We start from the raw sequence: 22,404 nt of genomic DNA, 5'->3' as shown, positions 1-22,404 counted from the left end.
TTATCCTGGAGCCATTCGCGACGACTTTCTCTTGCCATCATCTCTGCTCCATAGCGCTTTATTCTGCTGAGCAACGCGCTCGACCCCCGTAATATCGCCTCTGCCGAATCTACACACGTCTAATTTATGATTCGTCATCTCGATTAATTTCGGCTCCGTTGCCCTCGAAATATCTCTGCCGGGGCAATCAAGCCATCCGTGTTGAGCTCCAAAGCAGCTTGACGCCAGCCTCGTTCGTCTTGCGCGGCTGTTTTTCATCATGCCGGCCCTCGACATCGAAAACCCAGGCGTCTCAGCCGTAGGCGCATTCGGGCGTCTTCTCACAGAGCTTCTCGACGAAGCATCGGCCGCAAAGCAAACAACAACAATCGAGCCTGCTCTCGCCAAGTCCGACTTTGTCAACATACACGACCGAGTTTCGTCCTCGCTCACTCGCCCCAAGAGCGCGGGCACAGAGAACAATGCACCTCCAGACACGCTCAGATCACGGCAGTTTGCCCTTGTAGAAACAGCGGCTCGCGATTTCTTCAGCAAGTTAATCGTAAGCCGAGAGCAACCTTTGCCCGCCCCAGACGTCCAACACTAATCCATAAAGGCGACAACGTCAATTGATAGCCCGGAGTTTGTAAAGATGTGGAACCTGCTGGATATTCTGTCAATACTCTCCGACGATGGCCAATGCGACCCGGCGCTGTTATTCTGGCTTGTGGAAGAGCTCCTTGACAGCCAGACCATCTCTGGATGTCGCAAAATATTCGACTTTCTCGAATCAAGACGAGAGCGCATCACGGCCAAGCATTTCAAGCAGAAGAACCTTGTTATTCTCCGAAGCTGCAATGAGCTGCTGCGGAGACTGTCGCGTGCTGAAGACACAGCTTTCTGTGGAAGAGTGTTCATCTTCATGTTCCAGAGCTTCCCTCTGGGAGACAGAAGCTCTGTCAACCTTCGAGGAGAATACCATGTTGAGAACGTGACAACGTTTGAAACAACAGAAGAGGACGACAGCAAAATGGAAGTTGATACCCATGCTGATACTCCAAAGGAGCAGGGCGATGCCAAGACCCCTGCAAAGAATGTTGCTCAGGATTCAAGCAAAGCTCTCGATCCCGACACGCTCTACCCCATGTTTTGGTCTTTGCAAGAGAGCTTCAGCCAGCCCTTGAGATTATTCGATGTCGGCCACTTTGCAAAGTTCAAGACCAGCTTGGAATCCACAATCACTGCCTTTCAAGCCATCCATGAAGACAGCATATATTCCTCAAAGTCGATGGAGAATCTTAAGCGGACGCTGAAGCGAAAGAGGGACGACGACGGAACTGAGATGCTTCCAGAGGCGTTCAATCCCAAGTATCTTACCAGCAAGGACTTGTTCCAGCTTGAGGCAAGTATTACAGTTTATTTATGCATCCACTTGGCAATATCTAACCGTGAAGCGACATACAGATCAGCGACCTCTCCTTTCGACGACACGTTCTTGTGCAGGCTCTCATCATCACAGACTTTCTCTTGTCCCTATCAAAGGAGGAAAGAGAAAAGCGAACCAACATCAACGTGTCTAACAAGTCGGTCATTTATCCAGACCAACTCAACGAGGAGAATGTAAGAGTTTGATCAATGAAATACTCCCCCTACTCGTATGCTAATTTTCCATTTAGACAAAATGGGCTACGGACATGAAGAAGGTAATATCGGATTATCTCAAGCAGGGAAGCGACGGGCCATACTTTTTTCGCATGGTAGAAACAGTGCTGGCTAGGGACAAGAACTGGGTCTTTTGGAAGATGGCCAGTTGCCCGCCCATCCAACGCGACCCGGTATCGGCTGCAAGCTTTGTCGAGTCCAAAGAAGCTGCGCAGAAGATGGCCACGAATAAGCGCCTGCGACCAAACCCGCTGAATGCCGTGTCTCTTGAATTTCTGGCAAACGAAGACGAAGGCTCCGCGATGGAGAAGCTCAAGTCTTCGGAGCGCTACCAGCTGCCCGAACTCGACGAGTTCAAGAACAAAATCGCGGATGACGACTTTGAGATTGACATGCCGACAAACAACGAGACCAAGGCCGCGGCCGTTGCGGGCAAGGCGAGCAAGAGCTGGAGAGCCCTTCGGATAGCTTCACGGTTCAAGCTGGCGGCTTTTGATAAAATCGACGACCCCAAGAAGATTAACATCATTTTTGAAGATGACGTTGAAGGGGACGAGGATGAGGAAGATGCTGAGCCGACGGCGAGCGAGGAAGACATGCCCAGCAATCGCGACCCGATCATCCTATCAGTATCTTCCGGTATTGAAGCATCGGCTCTGAGAGAGAAGCTCATGAGTGAGCACAAGGGCGTCTTTGCTCATGTTGTCCGACACGCCGTGCGGGAGCCCGCTGATGGCGAAATCAACGGCAAAGCGTTCCATTTCGTCAAGGCTCAAGAGTTCAACCAGTTGCGAGACGGCGATCGACTCATCGAGTACGGCACTCGCGACGGCGTAGACTATGGCACCAGCACAAAGGCCGTAGATGCTGTCGTCGACACGGGCAAAGTTCCCATCATTGAGCTTGATCTCGAGGTATTTACACACACACCCCTTATATCTTCTCCCTTTTCCAGTGTTTTTACAAGTATCGCTAACTCATTTTATTCGTGGATTTTAGGCCGCGCAATTCGCCAAGGACATGGACTTTTCAGCCCGCTACATCTTCATCAAGTCTTCCGCCGAGGAAATCGACGAGTCAAAGACCAACGATCTGTTTGACACGGTCATTGTGGATGATGACGACGACGTAGAAAAGACTGCTGCTAGTATTGGCGAGTTCATTTACGCGGGAGAAGCCGACGCAGAGACCAACGGCGATGCGAACATGGCGGATGCTCCGTCTGTAGATGATGAGGCGGATGCGTGAGAGAATGTTTTCCAGGAGGATGGATATATACCATGTATGATGATGGCGGGATGGATTTCAAAGGGACTTCTTTACTTTTTTTTTCTTTTCAGAATGGCTGTATGTTCAAATGCTACAGAGCGGGTCTAAATACCTCAGGGCGTCAAATTGGGATACCAAGATTCATCATACAAAGACGGACAAGGCACGAGAATCATGTGTCAAGAGTGGAATGGGGCACTTTGCGATTAATAAACAATCTAGCTAAATACACAAAGTCTGGTTGTTGCACAAGCCCGATACAAAAAAATAATAGACAACAGAGCCATGGTATATAAAATCCCGATATCTCTGTGCCATTTCCCTTGGCAGCTTTGAGGCCTCCTTTTCCCCCTTCCGCATCACAAGTCTCAATCTAGTAAATGATGGTGAAGGACAGCCCAGAGACGGCTGCCAAGTGTTAAAAAAAAAAAAGGAAAAGGGCGATTTTACTCGTCCTCTTCCGAAGATTCCTCCTCATCGGCCTCCTGGAGCCACTTGATGAAGGGCTCGGCAGCCTTGCGGACCTTGCGAGAAGTAGACACGTCGACGTACTTCTTGCTGGCCTTGGAGCCCCAGGGGATGACGACCTCCTCGCTAACGAGGTCGTGGTGGTAGTACAGCTGCAGGATCTTGACGACCTGCTGGAGCATGTCAGGGTTCTCCTTGCTTAGGCTGCCAATCAGGCGCTCGGTACCACCAAGCAGGGCCTTTTCATGCTTCTCGGAGGTGACAAACTGTGAATCGACATTAGTCAACTGTTTTGAGGAACCGGGGGGAGAAATGCTGCGTATAAAACTAACCTGCTTGAGCATGCTGGCACGCTTGGGGATCTGGGCAACAATGTTCTTGTCAAAGACGGTCTGCACCAGAACCAGGACAGATCGGTGCTTGGACTCAATGCCAAGCTCCTTGGCCTTGAGATAGATGTTGATAGAGTCGACGTTGTCAATGCCGCCCTTCTCTTCAGCTTGCTGGGCAATCCAGTTGCCGAGTTCGTCGTAGACGGTGTTGCCACCGCCCTCGCCGTCCTCATCCTCGTCGTCGCCGCCAATGTTGAGTTTCTGCTTGAGCTCACCAGGCAGCTGTGCCTGGCGGGCCTTGACAGCTTCGGCGCTCATGTCGACAGCCCACTCGTCGTCCTTGACCTCAACCTCGGCGCTGATGGCGGCAGTGGTTGCCTCGGCCTGCACCTTTTGGAACTCGTCATCGCTGACGTCGCCATTCTCGACGGCGTCGTTGGAGCCGTTCTCGGAGCCCTCTTCGCCACTGCCTTGGCCGTTCTCCTTGGCATGGCCATTCTGCTTTGCCTTCTTGGCAGCACGGCGCTCGGCCTTGTCCTTCTTTCCCTTCTTGGGCTGGTTCTTGAGGATAAATCCGCTAAGCTTCAGGCGAAGGTCAACGTCGGTGCGCTGACCACAGGCCTTGCAGTCGAGCACGATGTGGTCATCCTTGATGACGACGTCGGTCTCGGGGTTCTTGCACTTCTTGCAGAGAACAAACTTGTTGATGAAGCCATCGAGGTGATCCTGCAGCTTTGCGGCATCGTGGGCGCCGTTAATGATCCAACGGTCGTCCTTGGGGTCGATGTTGGTCTGAGCTCCCAGCTCGAAACCAAAGTACTTGATGACATAAGAACCAGGGCGGGCAAGAGATTGGGCGACGCTAGACAAGTTGACGACAACGGTCTTGATACCGTTACCCTTGCCTTCAATCTTGGTCTGGAGGCGTTCCATCTTGTAGCGGTAGAAGGCATCGCTGACATCGCGACGAACGTTGACGAGAGCCATGGTGACGGTTGTAAAAGGGTGGCAAAGTAAAATGCTTGGGGTTTGTCTGTGGGGATTGAATTGACGAGGGCTGGATTATGCCTGAGACGAAGCTATCGGCATCAAGAGGCTCGGGGGACGAGAGACGATATTGGCGCCGGATAGAGCGGGCGAGTCGAGGACCAAGGGAAGCTGAACAACTCAACAGTTATGCGTACTGGACATAGGGCGGACCGGACAGATTCGCGATTGCAGTGGGATAGGCATGAACGAAATCGAGGGCAATATCAACCGTCAGATCTGATATCGGGACTGCTAGGTTTCCGCGGTATGCGAAATAACTGCAGCGTGAAGAAACGTCTGGATACGGTGGCGGAATCGTGCTGATACATAAACAACAATGTACCGGCAATGAGCTGCTAAGTGGGCAGAGTGCTGGTAGACAGACAATCTAGGAGATTGACCAGAAGAGCAGACAAGAAGGAAGACGGGCGGCTATCACGGGTCTCAGTCGACTCGAATAATTTTTTGTGCTGGGTTGCTGTGGAGGCGAGGAGAAAAAAAGACTGGGGAAAAAAAGTGCGCTGCGACCGGCAAAGACAGTCAGCAGGCCTGGCAGATGGCGGTTAGCGGGCGAGACGAGATGCTCGGAGAATCTGACAGATGTAATCTCTGGAGAGACGACGAGTTTGATGAGGGGAAGAGGAAGAAGAAGAAGAAATGTCAAGAGGCTGCTGGGATTTTGAATCAGGCAGATATTCCAAGTGGGGGCAAAGTTGTCAGCAAGCGGATTATTTTTTTTCTTTTTTCTTTTTTTCTCTTTTTTCCTGTGAATCACGGGCTGCAGAAGGACAGAGAAGCCTAGTGGAAGGAGTTCGGAGGCTAAAATCCGGTGCGCTACAGTACAGTACCGAAACGTTAAAATGGCTAGGTACCTTAGGTAGGGGCTGCTATCCGCTAGAGCGAGTGGTTGACAGCACTGACAGCAGGGCATCACCTGCGTCTTCAGCGCATCTGTGCTCTAGCCTTGGAACCTTTTAGCGCTCGGATGGCATGTAGCGGTACATCGTGCAGAAGAACTTTGGAACTTTGGTAGCAGTACGAGTACGTGCATACATGATAGTCATGTAGCGCTGGTTCACGCGGCTCGGAGAATCTGCGGAAGACGCGGATACGAGCATCTCCGCCGCCGAGGGATGAACGTGTGCTCGAATGCGCTTCTGGGACTGGCGCAGAGAAGAAGCAGCACTGGAGAAGCTCACACGCGGTACAGCAGCTAATGCAGGCAAGCCCGTCAGAGAAGTCCAGCGACGTGCCGCGGCCCCACGGCTTGCGTTGCAAAGCTGCAGAATGGCACGAGGGGATGGAGAGGATGGAGGATGGAGCCCAAGATGGGAGGGATCATGATGTCTTGTGCCCTAGATCCGTGCGGAGAGCCGGCCGAGACGCACATTTTGAGCATATATACGGGTGAGTGGATATTGGACTGGACAGTATCTCCGTTGGTAAGTAATCATGCCACTGGCTACAGGGGATTATCCAGGGGCTACAAGCAAAGCCGGAGTTTATGGGCTTAATAGCGTTCCAGGTTGAGATATAGGTGTCAAGGTGCAAGTACCAGGACATCGAATCCATTCCATTGTGTTGCAGATCGATGCTGAGCACGGAGCCAACGGCAGCTGCATCTACTACCAACATTTGAAGTTTGCTGGCATTTTCGCCCAACCAACCCCAGCGGTGGTGCCCTGATATTGCCTTTGCATCATCGATGGTTGCAGTCGGGCATTTAGACATCCATGTGGCGGTGTTGATTTTGTGTTGTCTTGGGCTGTCCCTAACAGAGAGTACGAGTACCAGTTCTATTCAGCATCACTGCAGGGCAACATTCGTGGTACTGCATGTTGCACTGCTACCACTGCGCAATTTCCTTCTACAACCAATTTGCATGTGATTTGTTTCAATTTGCTCGGCTTCGAGTGACTTTTGTCTTACATTGCGTCAAGAGCGTGGAATCGCAAAAGGCACTTCTGTCCCAGTGGTCGTGCCGAGATGAGCTGATCCGACATGGCCATGGCCTCCTCCTGCATGGACTCATGCGGCGTCGTGCTGTACCTGGAATAAACATCCCGCAGCAGTGTCTTCATCTCGATGAGGGCCAAACTGCAAATCTTCAGTTAGCTACATGTACTATGCCGCAGATACCCAGTGTCCGGTCGCTCGAGAGCACAAAACTTACTGTTTCCCGACGCAGCCCCTTCCTCCGTTGGAAAAGGCAAACTGAATCCGCCTGCGGTCTGCATCTCCATCGAGCTCCAGCCAGCGTTCAGGGTTGAACACGTCGCCATCAGGGAATATCTCGCTGTTGAGTCGATGAACCGAATACGCCTGGCAGCTCACAATCGTCTTCCCGGGCAGCCAGAAGCCATCAATGGAGCGGCCGCCCTGAGGGACATAGCGCGGCAGCGACATTGGGATCGGCGGGAAGCACCGCAGACCCTCGCAGACGACGGCATCGAGGAACGGGAGCTTGTCAAAGGGCGTGTCCGGGTTCGTCCGGAGCTCTTCGGCCAGTTTGCGCTGGATCCCGAGCGAGCGTGGCTGCGACAGCTCCCACATGAGGAAGCACAGCCCGTCGCCCGTGGTGTCGATGCCCGCCGCCATGTGGTCGAGACACTCCGCTGCTTTGTCAATGTAATCGAGGTCGCCCGTCTTTTCGTCAAAGCGGCTCATGAGAGTGAATGGCGCCGTGCCACTTAGCTGGCTCGTCTCCAGCACATAGTCATCGGCTAGGGGGGTTTCCCGGGGCTTTGCAAATAGATACAACACCCTTGAGAATAGACGGTGCAAAGTAGGGGCGTAGTGTGAGATGAGACGATCTATCAGTCGTGTTAGTGCAAGTATTCGGCTTTGGTCTCTCGAGGGCCGACTTGCTCTGCAGGCTATCGTCTGCTGCTACCTGATGCATCATATCCTCGTCTTCCTTCTTAGTGATGCAGTCGGTACCATAGGGATGGAACAGGTGGTGTGTAATGCAATCGCAAGCATACGCATGCAAGGCTGCGAGCTGTTAGTACAGTTTGCAAGTAGTTTCTACAGCTACTGGGGACACACCCATCTTGGGACACGTTTTGTCAGCCTGTATCTCTCATTGATAGTTTATCATGATGGCCTAGACTTACAAAGATGTCGGATACACCTCCTGGAGCAGAAACGCAGCGTCGAACAAACTTGGAGGACCGCTCCTGGACTCCTGTGACTGAGGCGCTCTTCATGATGTTGCTGTTGGCATAACGGTCGGCGAGAATCCTTTTACGTTTGGCATGCTGCCCCATGTTAGATCAAGTGAATGGATATCAAGCGTGTGGCAAGAAGCATACATCAGCCTTGTTCAGTGTGGTGAACATGGTCCTAGAGAATGTATCACTAGTAAGCTATCGTGATCCCAGATACTGAAAGACAGGGCAACAGCTTCACCTCCTCCCGTATATCTTGAACAGGTCGTAAAATTCCGTCTTGTCATAGCCGCTGCCTCCGGAGCAGTATATCTCCTTCAAGGCTTCCCAAGATGTGAACGAGACCTCATTGGGGGCGATGCGGACGACGGGCCCATATTGCTGGTGAAGCTGGTGAATGTAGACTGTCCGGAGAGCCTTGATCTCCTTCCACTTGAGAACCAGAGAAGTAAACTTGGACAATTTCGGGCCTGGGATTTTACTCAATGGGGATCTGATGCACCGGATCAAGTGGATGGCACATAGCAGAGCTGCTGCTGCTATCAAGGTGATGGGAGAGAGCAGCAGCATGATGGCTGGATTCGTTCTGGTTACCGTGGATAAACGACAAAAGGTTCATCCATAAGGACCAATTTCAAGGCTCAGACTCATTCAAAACAACACAAGACGAAATCGGAACGTTTCTTATCAAGTCACATCGAGGCAAATAGCCTTTTGAGCTTAGTGTTACCTCACAACCCTCATGAAACGCCCTCCGTAAACGGCTATCGACAACCCCGCTAGAGCCGCGAATTCCCCACGAAACCCCGCAAAAGACAGCTAGAGATGGCAAACCAGAAGCTTTGGATATGCGATAGGCGGTGATGGCCTTTGCCGTTAATGGACAATATTATGAGAGCAGGGCATTGGTGTCTGGGCATCGCCGGTCGACTTGTTCAACTGATGGGGCATTTTTGTGTGTGTTTGTGGCTTCTTTGTCGTCTTCATCTTTAGGTTTGGTTATGAGTCTATTCTGATGGGGCTAGAGATGAGTTATGGGTAGGTTATCAATTCAAAGAGAATAGGATTTGGTTCAGGGTAATAGCATGTAAGCTTTTAAGTGTAAATCGTATTGCTGCCCAGTAGGAGCACGACATTTGCTGCGCCGCAATCATTGAGTCTATGTTGAGCTCAACAACTGCAACTTGCAGAAGGTGGTGATACATGTACTCGTAACCTGTAGTAGCAGTACCACCTCAATAAGCATAAGCGGATGAAGGAAATTAATTCGGACCCAATTCATTTTTAGAAACCAGATTGTTAAGCCTTGTCTCATCAATGCAACAATACATACATCGTGGTCTCCACTACCTCTGCACTGGAATCTTGATTTTCAACATGCATTGGATGCGCATTCAGACTGACGACAACGTCTGTTGAGAACTTTGTCAATGGCCATCGTATTTCGTATCTCGCGCATCGTCAATTCGCTCGTTTTACGGAGCATTTCTTATTTGCAGATGCAAAATTGCATGTGAGGATACCTTGCCGATGGCTGTGTTCGCGTTGCTATTTATACCTGCCGTTGCATGAGCTCTGCAGGGACATGCAGGAGGTCGACATGCTGCATGACGATGGCTGTTGATGTTCTTATCTTGAACACAGGATAGATACCAGGTACCTAAGGTACGTCAAACTCCGGTTCAGTTCCTTGCTGCTGCCGGGTTTGTATAGATACCCGATATGATGTAGAGGACAAGCTCCGCGGGGGAAAATATCGAGAACATGGAGGCTTGGGCATGGATGATGGAGTACCGGTACCTATCAATCGGGCCGGATTATCTGGCTGGAGAGGTTCATGTACCTAGGTACTTTGAACTGACAGGCTATGAGTCGTGATTACTTACCTCAACCTGGCACAGCATCATCCTGCCATCTTACGTCGAGTCCCTTTGAAGCTGCTGTGCTCGTATACTTGGCACAAAAGGTGGCAGTACAGAAGGAATGTTGATACGAGGGCCTGTGAGCCGATTAGTATTGCATTCCGTGATTCCATCAGCCAACCTCTATCGAATAGGAGATGGAGATGGAGCTGCAGCTGAAGAGGCCCAACCCCATGCTCGCCAAGGTATACAAGCTATGCAAGCTACCTATACTAGGTAACTAATACAGTCCAGTCCAGGTGCTACCAAGGAATGGAGCCACAACGTGAACTGGACATGGATTCTAATTATATCCCCCCAAAGACCCACGAGCCACGGCGAGTTTTGGGGCTTTGATCCTAGCGCCCACCCACTGGTAGGACTTTACCATGCTGGGCAAGCCTGGCCCTTTGTGTGCGGCTCTCTGGTGGGTTTGGATGGGGTTTGGATGGAGAGCTGCTGGCAGCCTCGGAAGCAGTGGTGTAAGATTTTCAGCAGGCAGAAAGGCGGGAAAAAACGAAACGAAACGGGCGAGAAAATTATGGACAAGTCAAGAACAAGCTCACTCAGCCCTGTGAGCAGCCTTTCCGCCGGGACCATGGCCTTGGCGCAGATTCGACACTTGCCAAAGTCTAAAGTCCAAAGTCCGTCGTCCAAGTTGAAGTTGATGGCTGATGACCTCTCTCTCGCCCGTTCGCTTTGGAACTATTGAGCCCATTCCACCAACTCACTCGCTCGCTAGCAGGGCCCCAAGCCTGTCAAACTTGTCAAATCACTCAATCGACTTGGCTGACCGAACAAGGAAGCCTCTGCATCTCGTGTCGCGCTACCCCGGCTGTCCAGCCTTTCAAGAGCGGGCATTGGCCACGGATTTTAAATGAGCGACAAGAGCTGCGGTGCCTCTTCTCCCTCTTGACTATTTTTTTCGGACACAGCCTTATTATCCCTGGCTGCACGCAAACAACTCGCGCATTTCCCTCAGCTGTCCTGGTCCTGATTCGATTCTGTACTATGTGCAGTGCGAGTACACGACGTCCATCTCCATCTTAGTTTAGGTACACAGCCTCACTCCCCCGCCGACTCGAGTCTAAGCCCGGCAACTCGACAAGGAAGAGAACAGACCAGCAACAAACTCAGCCCTTTGCGACAACGCAAGAGGAGGGGGAAAACAGGAAATTGACGTGCAGGAACAGCGTCGAGGCTAGAGAGCACTTGAGGGATAGCCCAGACCTGATCTTACAGCGGCTCAGGCCCCAAAGCAAACCGGCGGTTGGCCCCCCCCCTTTCCCACGCCTAAGCCGCATAGGCGAGGCCAGCTCATCAGATTGGATCATCGGCGCCAAAAATAAACCTGCGCAACTCGACCAGGTCATCAATCGCCATTGCATTGAGGATGCCCAGCTTCAGTCGCCTGGGCAAGCACAGCAACCGTTCGCAGCACGCGGTTGCCGAGGCGTCGCCACAGCAGCAGCAACAGCAACTGCAGCAGCAGGCGGCCGGAGCGTCTACAAGAGCACCAGCAGCGCCGGCTGAGGCAGATTTGCAGCTGCAAGACGCGACCCCTCAGTCAGCCTTGCGGACGAGTGCGCTCAGCTCGAGCGAGTCGTTTAACGTGCAACAGCAACAACAACAGCTTCAGCTCCAGCAACAGCAGCAGCAATTGCAGCAACAACAGCAACAGCTCTCACAGCAGCAACCCGGAGCATCAGCATCAGCATCAGCAGGTAGTAGTGCTGGTCCGGCGGCGCCTCAGCAGCAACTCCTGTTTCACACCGGCGTCGGCCCCTCGCCTGTGCAGAACCCCGCCGTCATTGGCGTGCCAGCGCCCGCTTTTGATGGCCGCCAGCAGCTCCAGCAGCTCCCACAGCACCAGCTGAATCAACAGCCTCAACCGCAACCTCAACCTCAACTCCAGCTCCAGCATCCCCAGCAGCCGCTGCCCCCTCAACCACAGCTGAGCACGGGCAAGCTGCAGAAGCAACAGCCGCCGCCTCAGCAGCAGCAGCAGCAGCAGCCCGGCGACTTTGCTGAGCCCGCCTCCGCCGTCCGCCAGAGTCAGCGCTACAGCACTTCGCTCCACCACCTCTTCAACGTCTCGCAGACGTCACTCAACGACCTGACGGGCCATCACCAGGGCCAAGCCGCCGCAACTTCTGCCGCAGCCTCTCAAGCCTCGCAGACCTCGGCTCCCGAGAAGCGATCTGCCCGCAAGATCATCAAGGGCATCTTCTCCGGCCGCAACAATCACGACAACCACCGCGACCAGCAGGGCCCCGCAGGATCTCAGTCTTACGACAACACCATAGGGCTCGCCCGCAGGCCATCCAAGCGCATCAGCCACAGCAACCCGCCCAACGTCAAGACGGGACTCTCGCCCACGCCAGACCGCGACTGGCACACGCCCAACTCGTCCATCCACCAGACATCGCCGCTGCAAGGAGTGGGCGAGGCCGACGAGTACGGCTACGACCACAACCAGGCCCAGCAGCTCCAGCACGACGGCCGCATCGATCCCCGCCTGGCCGTGCCGCCCATCAACACCATCCGTGAGGGGCTTGTCCACGACGAGATACAGTCGCCCTACGACGAATACCACCTCTCGCAGCAGCAGATCCCGCCGCCGCCTCAGCTGCAGCAACCCCAGTCTGCTCACCCTCAGGTGCTTGCGTCTCAGGAATCCCTGCAGCAGCAGCAGTTTGAATTGCAGCAACAGCAACAACAGCAGTTTGAGTTGCAGATTCAGCAGCAGCAGCAACAGCAGCTTCGATACGATCCCCAACAGGTTACCTACGATCAGCAGCAGGGCCATCCTCAGCAGCAGCAACTGCCACCACACACCCCCCAGCAGTATTACACCGCCGGCTCACCGCAAGATCAATATCAGCAGACAACAGACCCTCGCATCGTTACCACGCATCTTGGCCAACAACAGCTGCATCAGCAGCAGAACCCAGAAACAATCTCTCAGCTCTCGCGCGAGTCTCCAATCCCCGACTCGGACCAGCGATCGCTCAACCAACAGCTGGAGCAGCAGCCGTCGCCCGCCGTCCATTACTCTGTGCCGGCGCAAGAATCCGTCTCCAGCATTACTCTGCCGCCCGTCCAGCCGACGAACCAGCAGCAGCTCTCGCAACCTGCCATGGCACCGCCCGGAGGAGGCGCACCTACGAACCGTCGACCCGGAGACGCTGACAAGGCCCTTCCCGGCGCACCCCCTGGATATCGCCACCAACACACCAATTCCAACATGACCCCGCTGCCCGGCGCACCTCTCCAGCCCGGCCAACAGCCCGCTGGTGCTGGTGCTGCCGCTGGTGCTGCCGGCGCCGCTGCCGGTGCCGCTGCCCCCACAGGCGCTCCTCCGCGGTATGAATCGGCGACTGGCGATCAAGGCCGGAATAGTCCTCAGCCTTCGACCCACGAGCGCGACAATGCCGAATCGGAAAAGGCATTTAAAGAATTACGTTTGTCTCCTGTTTCTTTCTACTCTCTCTTCGTCTCCGTTTTACGCCGCCTAGGGTGGTTGGGATTATCCAGACAATAATAATAATAATAACGTATGCAACTAACATTACCGGCTTACAGTCACAAAGTACAAAAACGTAAAGCGTCTCTACTTTGATGGAAAGTCCCAGATTGAACAGCTCAATGGCCAGATTGAGCATCTGCAGAATGCCGTCGCCAACCAGCGCATGTCACAGTCGCGGACCGCCCTCGACGACAACGAGTATGTCAACAGGTTCAACCGGCTAAACGGCGCCATCAACAACCTGTCTTTCAACATCCGCAAGGACTGGCGACGCCTGCCCCAGTGGCTGGAGAATTTTGTCAGCCCCGACGCCCTCAAGACTGGAAAGCAAGAGATGACAGCGGTGGGCAGAGCCGTCATCACCAAGTGGATAGTAGACGAGGTCTTCAACAAGTGCTTCCACCCGGACCTGGATGCCACCTTTAGCGCCCAGCTCAAGGAGATTGAGCTTCACATCCGAGGCAATGCGTACACCATGCACAGCCAGGAGGAGTTTGACGCGCTGACGACCAAGGTGGTCAACTGGCGGATGGCGACGCTGGACGGGCTGCAGCACAAGCTCAGCTCGACGATGGCGGCGGACAACCGCGCGGGGTTGATAGCCAAGATGACAACCAACCTGGCGGCGCACCTGTACCAGTTCCTGATTGAGCCGCCGCCGGCCGGAGTCGAAGGCAGCACCTCGATGATTGTGGAGCTGGCCGTGGGCATCGCTGCCAACTTGCCGCGGGAGAGCCGAGACGTGACCATCATGTACCCTCTGCCAGGAGACGTGATGCAGGCCGGCTTCATGGAGGTCGAAAAGGGTGGGTTGCCTTCTCTCGATGGCCAGAAGGAGGGAGAGGCCAAGCCGGATGCCGAAGCAGACAAGGACAAGAATAGCAGCAGCGGAGAGTCTAGCAAGGCTGGTGAGTTGTTTTATTTCATTTCTTCTATTCCGTCTAGTGTTAATGATCTTTGCTAACTTGTTGACGATAGGATTCCCCAAAGATTCCGGCCGCGTGCGATTTGCAGGGTTTGTGGCTATCGAAGTAAGAGGGCGACAGGTGTTGATGAAGGCACCGGTATGGACATTGTAGAGGGGAATTGGGCGGTGACAAGAGTGCATCATTGCAATGAGGGCGAAATGACACCCCTTTATTTCCCCTCGATGGTTTTTCTTTCTTTCTTCTTTTTCTTATTATCTTCTTCTTTTCTACGGAGGCTGGCACCAATGACCTAAATGGATATCTCCATCTTACTTATGTTGTTCCTCTTCCTCCTCTTTCTTCTCTAATCTGTCTCTTGTACTCGTTGGGGTGCTGATGTTGGGAGAGACTTATCTCGTCTGTTTACTTTAGTAGTTATGGATTGTATGACGATTGACTCGGCTGGATGGCATGAAGGAGGAGAAGCGAGGCTGGGGCTTTTTGTAAATAGACTTGGGGGCCGTCTGAAAAAGACTAGACGGACGGCCCGAGAGGCTATTAGAGTAGATGATGAGAGACGACTGCTACGCTACGCAATTGTCATGTTGTCGAGATGGGCGCGGTGGTGAAGCGATTGTTGCATGACTACCTATACCGGTCTCTGGCTTGCATGATGCAATGTCTTCTGATATTGAACCTGGAAGTCAGCCTCGTCTGCAAAGGAGAGCCGAACGGGATAAAATGAATTTTCTTCTTTTCTTTATTTTTCTTTTTTCTTTCGTCATCACCTTTTTCTACCCCATTTCGATCAAGTTGGAAAAAAAAAAAAAAGCAAAGAGTCACTGCACCCTGTTCTGTGGCAATGCACGATTCCAATCTCATCAAGGTTTGAGTCACAGCTTCAGGGTCCACGTCTTGCCCAGGTACCTGTGGTGGCGCGGAAGGGCCCGGCAGAAGTGCAGGTACTTTTGGCCCCGCTAAGTTTGGGATTGAGTCATCGAGGACTGGGCTTGATTTGGCATCCTCGTTACTGCTGCGGTTGGCTGTGGTTTGGGGGCGGTTATGCGCTATGCTGCTTATGAGCAGTTTGTGACTCTTCTGCTTCCCCTTTTTGTCTTTTTCGTCTGTCTTGACTCGTTGATTTTGGTGTGTTTTGAGTGTTGCTGCTGGAGAATGAGATTAGATGAGATGAGGCTTTGCAGCGAGGCGAACCGCGAGACACAGGCTGTTTTTAGCGGGCTGTTACACTGAAGAGAGTCATCGCTAGGCGGAAGCATGTACAGGTACAGGTACCTTTTAGTGGCCGCCAAAGGTACTTAAAGAGGTGCTGAGAAACCAGGCGGCAAAGTCCCCTCTTTCTCACTTCATTCCCATTCCGGCAGAAAAAAAACTTGATACGCGGGGCACTTGCTTGCATCAGCAGTCTTTTTTAGCGGGTTAGCATCTGAGCTTTTCTTTCTTTTTTTCAACATCGACAACAGCCAAAAAGAACAGCTTCTTTAGACTCGAAGCTCTTCTTTATTCTTTTAATTGTTTTCGTTTAACACCGTCACTATTCTACCGATACAGAACTGTGTTGTTGATACTACAAGCATCATGGCTGTTCGCGCTCAGTTTGAAAACTCCAACGAGTATGTTTTTTCTTCTTCTTTTTCTTCTTCTTGGGTGATTGGATATTGGCGGGGGAGGGGAGACGAGGAGGTGGAAGATGAGCTTTGTTCGACACGAGACGGGCTGCTTTGAGATTGATTTGATTCTCTCTTCTTTTCTGTTACTGGATATCCAAGACTTTTGGCTGACTCTGGGTGTCTTTGCAGGGTTGGCGTCTTTGCGACGTTGACAAATTCATACGCCCTGGTGGCTCTCGGCGCCAGCGAGAACTTTTACAGGTAAAGCATCATCTCTACTGCTCGCAGCGGCAACAAGCTCTAACGACGATGCGCCGCAGTGTCTTCGAGGCTGAGCTCCAGGACGTCATCCCCATTGTGCGCACCACCATCGCCGGCACGCGCATCATCGGACGCCTCACGGCCGGCAACCGCAAGGGCCTGTTGGTGCCCACGACCACCTCGGACCAGGAGCTGCAACACCTGCGCAACTCGCTGCCCGACTCGGTGCGCATCCAGCGCATCGAGGAGCGTCTGTCGGCCCTCGGCAACGTCATTGCTACCAACGACCACATTGCCCTGGTGCACCCGGATCTGGAGCGCGAGACGGAGGAGATCATCGCCGATGTGCTGGGTGTTGAGGTCTTCCGCCAGACGGTCGCCGACAACGTGCTGGTTGGCAGCTACATGAGCCTGTCCAACCAGGGCGGCCTTGTGCATCCCAAGACGACCATCCAGGACCAGGACGAGCTGTCGAGTCTGCTGCAGATCCCGCTGGTGGCCGGTAGCGTCAACCGCGGCAGCAACGTCGTGGGCGCCGGCATGGTGGTCAACGACTGGATGGCCGTGACAGGCCTCGACACCACCTCCACCGAGCTGAGCGTCATCGAGAGCGTCTTCAGACTGGGTGAGGGCCAGGGCCCAAGCAACATCAACACCACAATGAAGGACACCATGGTGGAAAGCTTCTACTAAGCGGTTTTCTTTTGGTTACTTTTGATGTTGTTTTTACTTGTTTTGTGATTGCTTGAGAAATCCGACACAGGCATGGTGTTGATGGGAACCCATTTTGTTTGCTTTCTTTACGAAACGTCTTCTTTTTTTTTTTTGTATTGTGTTGGAAGAAAAGAAAAGACGGAAACCGAACGGGATGACGGCGGTCACTCGTGGGCGCGCGAGGTATGCTGGTCATGCATGGGAGGCGTTTGTGTGTACATTGGCTTTTCATCACTATTTTTTTTTTTCTTTTTTCTTTTTTTTTTCTTACACTTGATGTTGGATCTGGTTGTAGTTATCCATCCAGTACAGAGAGAGGGGGGGGGGGGAGATGCCTGAATCAATAGATGAAACTGGGCTGTTTCTTGTGTAATGAATGCTTTGGACTGCCGTTTTGTGAAGATGAATGTGGAACTCTACAGCAACTGTCATGTTTTGAAGCAATTATGAGATGTAACAGTTAATTACTCTGTTGGTGATAACTACTACCTAGGCAATCCATTTGATACTGTATTTGATATCAAATAATATCAACTGCAGTTCTGACGCAAGTTTGCAGCGAGGCATGCCCCTCATCTAGCGACCTCACCGCCTGCCACATCCAGCAGCCCCAATTGGACGGCTGCAGGCACTTTGCAATAATTTAGCTGCCCCTCCATACAAGCATCATCTCCATCCACAGTCTTTTGCTATAAACCCTTTCCATTCAAGCATCTTTGAATAGACTTCTCTCTTTATATATATATATTTATTTATTTAGAAATAATTGGCCATAAATTACACGGTATATATAGCAGCAATGTCGAGCAAACCAGATAATCTCGACCCCTCCGAGCTCGGCACAAAAGAATAGCAAGTCTCCCTTTCATATCCCCCTCGATATCACAGATGTGTATATATATCTAACATGGTTTGCTTTTCACCACGCAGCTGGGACAAGCTCTACACCGCCGAACTCACAAACCACGCCGCCAACCCCTCCGACACGGGCACAAACTGGTTCGACGACTCCGACGCCGAGGGCCGCATCGTGGCGTTCCTCGACGCGCTGACCGAGGACGACCAGGAGATTCTCGCGCGGCCGCTGTCCAAGGAAGGTGCTGCGGTGCTGGATCTCGGGTGCGGCAATGGCGAGCTGTTGTTTGCGCTGAGGGACGATGGGTGGGAGGGGGGGATGTTGGGGGTGGATTATAGTGCGCAGAGCGTTGCGCTGGCGAGGAGGATTGGGGAGACGAGGGATGCTGCTGAAGAAGAAGAAGAAGAAGGAAAAGAAGCAGAGACGGCAAAGACTCCGTCGGTCAACTTCCTCGAATGGGATCTCCTCTCCGGCCCGCTCTCCCTCGACGACGCCGCCTCCCCGCTGTCCTTTGCGCCGTCGTCAGGAGCCCTCTTCGACGTCATCCTCGACAAGGGCACCTTTGACGCAATCAGCCTCTCCGCATCCTCCGACGTGCGACCCTGCGAAACGTATCGCCAGCGGCTCCTCCAGCTGCTCAGTCCCAACGGCGGAATCTTCCTCGTGACGAGCTGCAACTGGACCGAGCCGGAGCTGCGGAGCTGGTTCGAGGAGGATGACGATGGGCAGCTGCGTGTTGTGGGCAGGGTTGAGTATCCGACGTTTACGTTTGGCGGGGTCAAGGGGCAGACGATTACGACTCTTTGCTTTAGGAGGGGCTGAGGAGAATGATTGGGGGAGAAAATGATACCATGTAAATGTGCGAGAGGGAGAGGAGATTGAGATGGAGTGAAATTTTGAAATAGACATGTATATATAGCTTCAACTTCTTGGACAAAGGTGAAGCAGCATCCTCGGTCAAGTGAAAAACCATGGCAGCATATAACCAAACAACACTGCAGAGCACATCACGGAAGCAACACAAACTGTTATCGGTATAAAAAAAAAAAGAAAACATGTTCGTTTACCACCACACCCTGCATTACACCTCTCGAGTCTACAAAGATGCTTCCCCCTTTATGCTGCCCATTACCCACCAATTCACTGTTTACTTCCTTTTTTTTCTTCTTGTTTTCCCTCTTGTTTGCCTTGCTTTCTCCTCCCCTTTCATCCATCCATTCACCGAGTTGACTTTGTCTTTGAGTGATTTGTTTCATCAAAACTTGTACTCTCTCACGCCACAACATGTCCAAGGATATAGGACTCAAAAATAAAATAAAAAAGTGTAAAATAAAGAAAAACCTTTGAAACGCAGAGACCAAAAGCCGCTGCAGCACAGACAGGGACAAGGGACAAAATCATTGCTTCATTACGGGTTTTCTCATCTATGGTGAAGTATTCATGGGCTCTCCGCCTCCTGACGCTCCGGTTCCTGAAGCCTCGGCGACCGCCTGTGTCGCATAGTAACGGACATCCACGTCGTCATCCTTCTGCAGCTTGGTCAGGTTCGGCAAGATGCGCTGCTGAATCAGCTCCTGACCCCGGGGCGAAGGTGTCGGCGGCGCAGCCTGGGCTCCCTGTTGCTCAATCGTGTAGAGAGTGCCCTGTTCCGGCAGGCGCTGCAGGGCGTTGATGAGGACCAAGTACGTCTTTGCAACGTTGAATCGGATGTTGGGGATGTCGTCCTCGGTCATCTTGTCGAGCATGGGCAGAATCGACTTGGAAATGACATCTATGCTAACTACAGAGGCCAGCGTCTGTATTCGGTGAAAAAAGATCAAGGCAGATTAGTCACTGGTCACGGGTATGGCTACAACACAATCAAACTTACCGAGATGGCAAAGCACGTGGTCATTCGGTACAGGTAGTTGGGGTGGTTGCCCATTGTCATGACCTTGGGGATGATGGCCTCGCTCGCCCACTCCACGCCAAAGACCTCAGTCAACTTTCGCAGGTTGTGCGTAGCAGCCTCACGAATGGAGAAGACGGTGTCACCGAGCCATCCCATGCACAGGTTGCTGAGCTTCTCATCAAAGAACTTGACACCCAGTTGGCTGGCAAGCAGGGGAATGTACTCGATGATAGCGAGACGTACACGCCACTGCTTGTCCTCGGCCAGGTTGACAATGGCCGGCAGCAGTGAGACAGACAGGGGGTCAATGCCAATGACTTTATTCCCAATCCTGTTAGCTTCACAATTCTACAAAATCGCAGCACGATATCACGCTTTCATACCTTGGTTCACCAGCTCCAACTTGGAGATGATGTGCAGTCTAACCTCGGGGAACTCATCCTTGAGCATCTGGAGGAACATGGGTAAGAGGTGGTCAATCGTCCTACAACATCCGAGTCAGCCATGGAACATTACAAGGGGCTTATGGACACATACTCCTGCTTGCCCAGTATAGGGGCGAGGCCGCTGATCTGGGTTCCGAGAGCGGCACGCACATGCTGTGATGTATCTGAGACGAGATCCTCGACGCTGCTCATGATGTCGTTGAGAAGCGTCTGACGGTCCACCAGGCCACAAAAGCCGGGGATCTGACCAGCAATGGCTGTCCGGACTTCTGCCTCGTTATCCTTAAGAAGCTTGACAAATGCGGGCACCAAATCTCTGGAAACGACCTCTTCATCTACGGCCTTGGCGATCTGTAGAGGGCTGGTGTTAGCAATGGAGAAAGGGCTGCAGCTTCAAGCATGTTGCTACCAACCTTTTCGAATCTGTCGGCAATCATGTACCTGACTCTCCAGCTCTTATCTTCAATCAGGTTTCGCAGAGAAGTCAACAGGACGCCGTGGCTGGCCTGCTGCTCCTTGGGAACGCCCTCGGCGATAGCAATAAGAATCTCAACAGTGAGTAATCGAACACTGTCCTGGTCGTCTGAAACGAGGTGCTGGAAAAGAGGGATCATCTCCTCAATGACAATGGCGGCGGGCATCTCCTTGACAAACTTGGCCAGGTTGGAAGCGGCCTGACGGCGGACCATGGGGGTCTCATCATGTACCAGCAGGCCAAATTGCTGGCGAAGCTGCTCCTGGACAGGGGGAGATACCTTCTTGTAGGGAGCTGTAAAAAGACCGCAACCGGACACCTTGGACGTAAACCAGTCTGCCTTGGCGAGTCGAATTGTGAGTGGGATGAAGAACTCCTCGACCTGTTGCGGTGAGAGCTCCTGGCAGATCTTGTTGAGAGATTCGACAGCCTAGAATTTGCGCCGTCAGCCAAAAGCGCTCGGGCTAGCACCAGTCTGCGTCTTACCTTGTCCCGAACGACGGGTTCCTCAATGGCGGCGAGGTTCTCGAGGGGAGAGAGCAAGACGTGGCCCCATGAAGGGCCTCCAACGTATTCAATAAAGTTGCCGAGCTCCTCACTCAAGGCGACCAAGACCTCGTCCTCGTCCTCGACAGACTCTATGCGTCACAACGTCAGATTAGGGCCCAAAGCAAAAGGAGCAGTTGAGAACGGTGCAAGTAATGGAAATGGCAGCATAGCCACAACAAGAGTCGAGTTGTTACTGACCGTCGAGGAAGGGAATCAGTTCATCTCTTGTTCGCTCAGCGCCGAGGGCAAGGGCGATTGTAGAGAGCCGGTGAATCGCGTTGAGTCGGAGCAAAACATCGTCGTGCTAGCAAATAGCAGAGAACCCAAAGTCAGCGTCACGTCACAAGAGGAGCGGGGGGAAAAGGTATCCAGAAGAAGAAGACGAATTAGTGAAGAAGGCGTCAGGTGTGATATACCTTGAGCTCGTCGATGAGCACGGCGATGGGGTAGAGCTCGTCGTTTGCGTTTGGCGCTTCAGCCATGGCGTGTCACGAGGGGGGAGGCAGAACAGGAGATGAGCGGCGGAGAGGGGGGAAAGGGGGCGCGTTGAGCGAGTCGAATCGAGACGGTCGAAGCACCGCAGATGCAGCTGGGAATCGAAGATTGGCGGGACGAGCGGCGAGCGGCGAGCGACGAGGCCGATGGCGTGGAGACGAAATGAAGCTGGTGATGCAATGGACGGATGGCTTTTGCGCAGAGCCAGAGCCTGAAGCTGAAGCAGAACCAGGGCGGAATTGAGCAGCAACTGTCGCCTAGCCGCTGCGAGGGGCAGATCCTGGAGAGCTCGAGAAGCAGGGCTGAGAGGCGGCGGGACGAGGCTGGAGGTGGACAGCTGAAGTGCCGGAGTTGAGGGGTGAAGATTGGATCGAGAGACACGAAGCTGTTGTTGGAGCCCAGCAAGAGCCTAGCAGCGAGGCGGTTATAGCGGTGCTGCCAGTGCTACAGGGACTAGCAAGCACCCAGTCGAGCTGGAGGTACAAGCGGTGGTGCTTGCAAGGCGTTAGCGGATGTGGTGCGATGATCGGCCTGAGCACTAACATGGAGTGCCCCGCCACACAAGTACCTGCGCGCCCCCACCCGCGGCCCCTGTAGACGTCCTTTTTTTGTAATTTGCCCCTTTGCCGTGAGTACAGGTACGTGGACGGGTTGAGCGCCTTTGATAAGTATGATGCAGATTTAGGTGCTACAAAGCGATTGAAGCGAAATGCAGGGTGCAATATATGATACTATATCAATACTACAGTGCCTACTATAGGTATGGAATACTTGCTAGGTGCTATAAGCAGTGCAACGACATGCCACTCAGGGTATACAAGGCTCACATAAGAGGTCTGGTA

At 52.9% G+C, this 22,404-nt stretch overlaps 7 protein-coding genes across 7 annotated transcripts; 4 read left to right on the top strand and 3 right to left on the bottom strand.

Annotated features, from left to right (window-relative positions):
* Positions 1-259: 259 nt before the first annotated feature.
* On the top strand, positions 260-2,736 carry TRIVIDRAFT_113560 (uncharacterized protein; the record flags this gene model as incomplete). The annotated part of the gene is made up of 5 exons (XM_014099985.1): positions 260-541; positions 596-1,393; positions 1,444-1,599; positions 1,656-2,555; positions 2,641-2,736. Coding segments are annotated over 5 exons (2,232 nt in total), but the record flags the coding sequence as incomplete, so codon positions are not given.
* Positions 2,737-3,090: 354 nt separating this feature from the next.
* On the bottom strand, positions 3,091-5,349 carry TRIVIDRAFT_83678 (uncharacterized protein; the record flags this gene model as incomplete). Its single annotated transcript, XM_014099984.1, has 3 exons — positions 3,091-3,646; positions 3,713-4,168; positions 4,232-5,349. 3 exons carry the CDS (start codon positions 4,695-4,697, stop codon positions 3,357-3,359), a joined length of 1,212 nt encoding a protein of 403 aa, XP_013955459.1.
* A 1,315-nt stretch (positions 5,350-6,664) lies between these two features.
* TRIVIDRAFT_52099 (uncharacterized protein) lies at positions 6,665-8,479 on the bottom strand (the record flags this gene model as incomplete). Its single annotated transcript, XM_014099983.1, has 5 exons — positions 6,665-6,836; positions 6,913-7,552; positions 7,852-7,999; positions 8,054-8,084; positions 8,151-8,479. The coding sequence occupies 5 exons, from the start codon at positions 8,477-8,479 to the stop codon at positions 6,665-6,667; spliced, it is 1,320 nt and encodes a 439-aa protein (XP_013955458.1).
* A 2,724-nt stretch (positions 8,480-11,203) lies between these two features.
* On the top strand, positions 11,204-14,941 carry TRIVIDRAFT_213209 (uncharacterized protein; the record flags this gene model as incomplete). The annotated part of the gene is made up of 3 exons (XM_014099982.1): positions 11,204-13,274; positions 13,396-14,247; positions 14,318-14,941. 3 exons carry the CDS (start codon positions 11,204-11,206, stop codon positions 14,416-14,418), a joined length of 3,024 nt encoding a protein of 1,007 aa, XP_013955457.1.
* Positions 14,942-15,729: 788 nt separating this feature from the next.
* Positions 15,730-16,829, top strand: TRIVIDRAFT_81493 (uncharacterized protein; the record flags this gene model as incomplete). The annotated part of the gene is made up of 3 exons (XM_014099981.1): positions 15,730-15,878; positions 16,065-16,136; positions 16,196-16,829. The coding sequence occupies 3 exons, from the start codon at positions 15,844-15,846 to the stop codon at positions 16,827-16,829; spliced, it is 741 nt and encodes a 246-aa protein (XP_013955456.1).
* An 820-nt stretch (positions 16,830-17,649) lies between these two features.
* TRIVIDRAFT_192281 (uncharacterized protein) lies at positions 17,650-18,528 on the top strand (the record flags this gene model as incomplete). Its single annotated transcript, XM_014099980.1, has 2 exons — positions 17,650-17,702; positions 17,781-18,528. The coding sequence occupies 2 exons, from the start codon at positions 17,650-17,652 to the stop codon at positions 18,526-18,528; spliced, it is 801 nt and encodes a 266-aa protein (XP_013955455.1).
* Positions 18,529-19,092: 564 nt separating this feature from the next.
* On the bottom strand, positions 19,093-21,913 carry TRIVIDRAFT_91118 (uncharacterized protein; the record flags this gene model as incomplete). The annotated part of the gene is made up of 8 exons (XM_014099979.1): positions 19,093-19,502; positions 19,577-19,914; positions 19,981-20,081; positions 20,135-20,394; positions 20,457-20,948; positions 21,005-21,156; positions 21,266-21,371; positions 21,484-21,913. 8 exons carry the CDS (start codon positions 21,547-21,549, stop codon positions 19,131-19,133), a joined length of 1,887 nt encoding a protein of 628 aa, XP_013955454.1.
* Positions 21,914-22,404: the final 491 nt, after the last annotated feature.

Source organism: Trichoderma virens (genome assembly GCF_000170995.1).
Source record: "Trichoderma virens Gv29-8 chromosome Unknown TRIVIscaffold_73, whole genome shotgun sequence".
Taxonomy (NCBI): Eukaryota; Fungi; Ascomycota; class Sordariomycetes; order Hypocreales; family Hypocreaceae; genus Trichoderma; species Trichoderma virens.
Note: the sequence above shows the minus strand (reverse complement) of the source record. Positions and strands in the feature narration are given on the sequence as shown.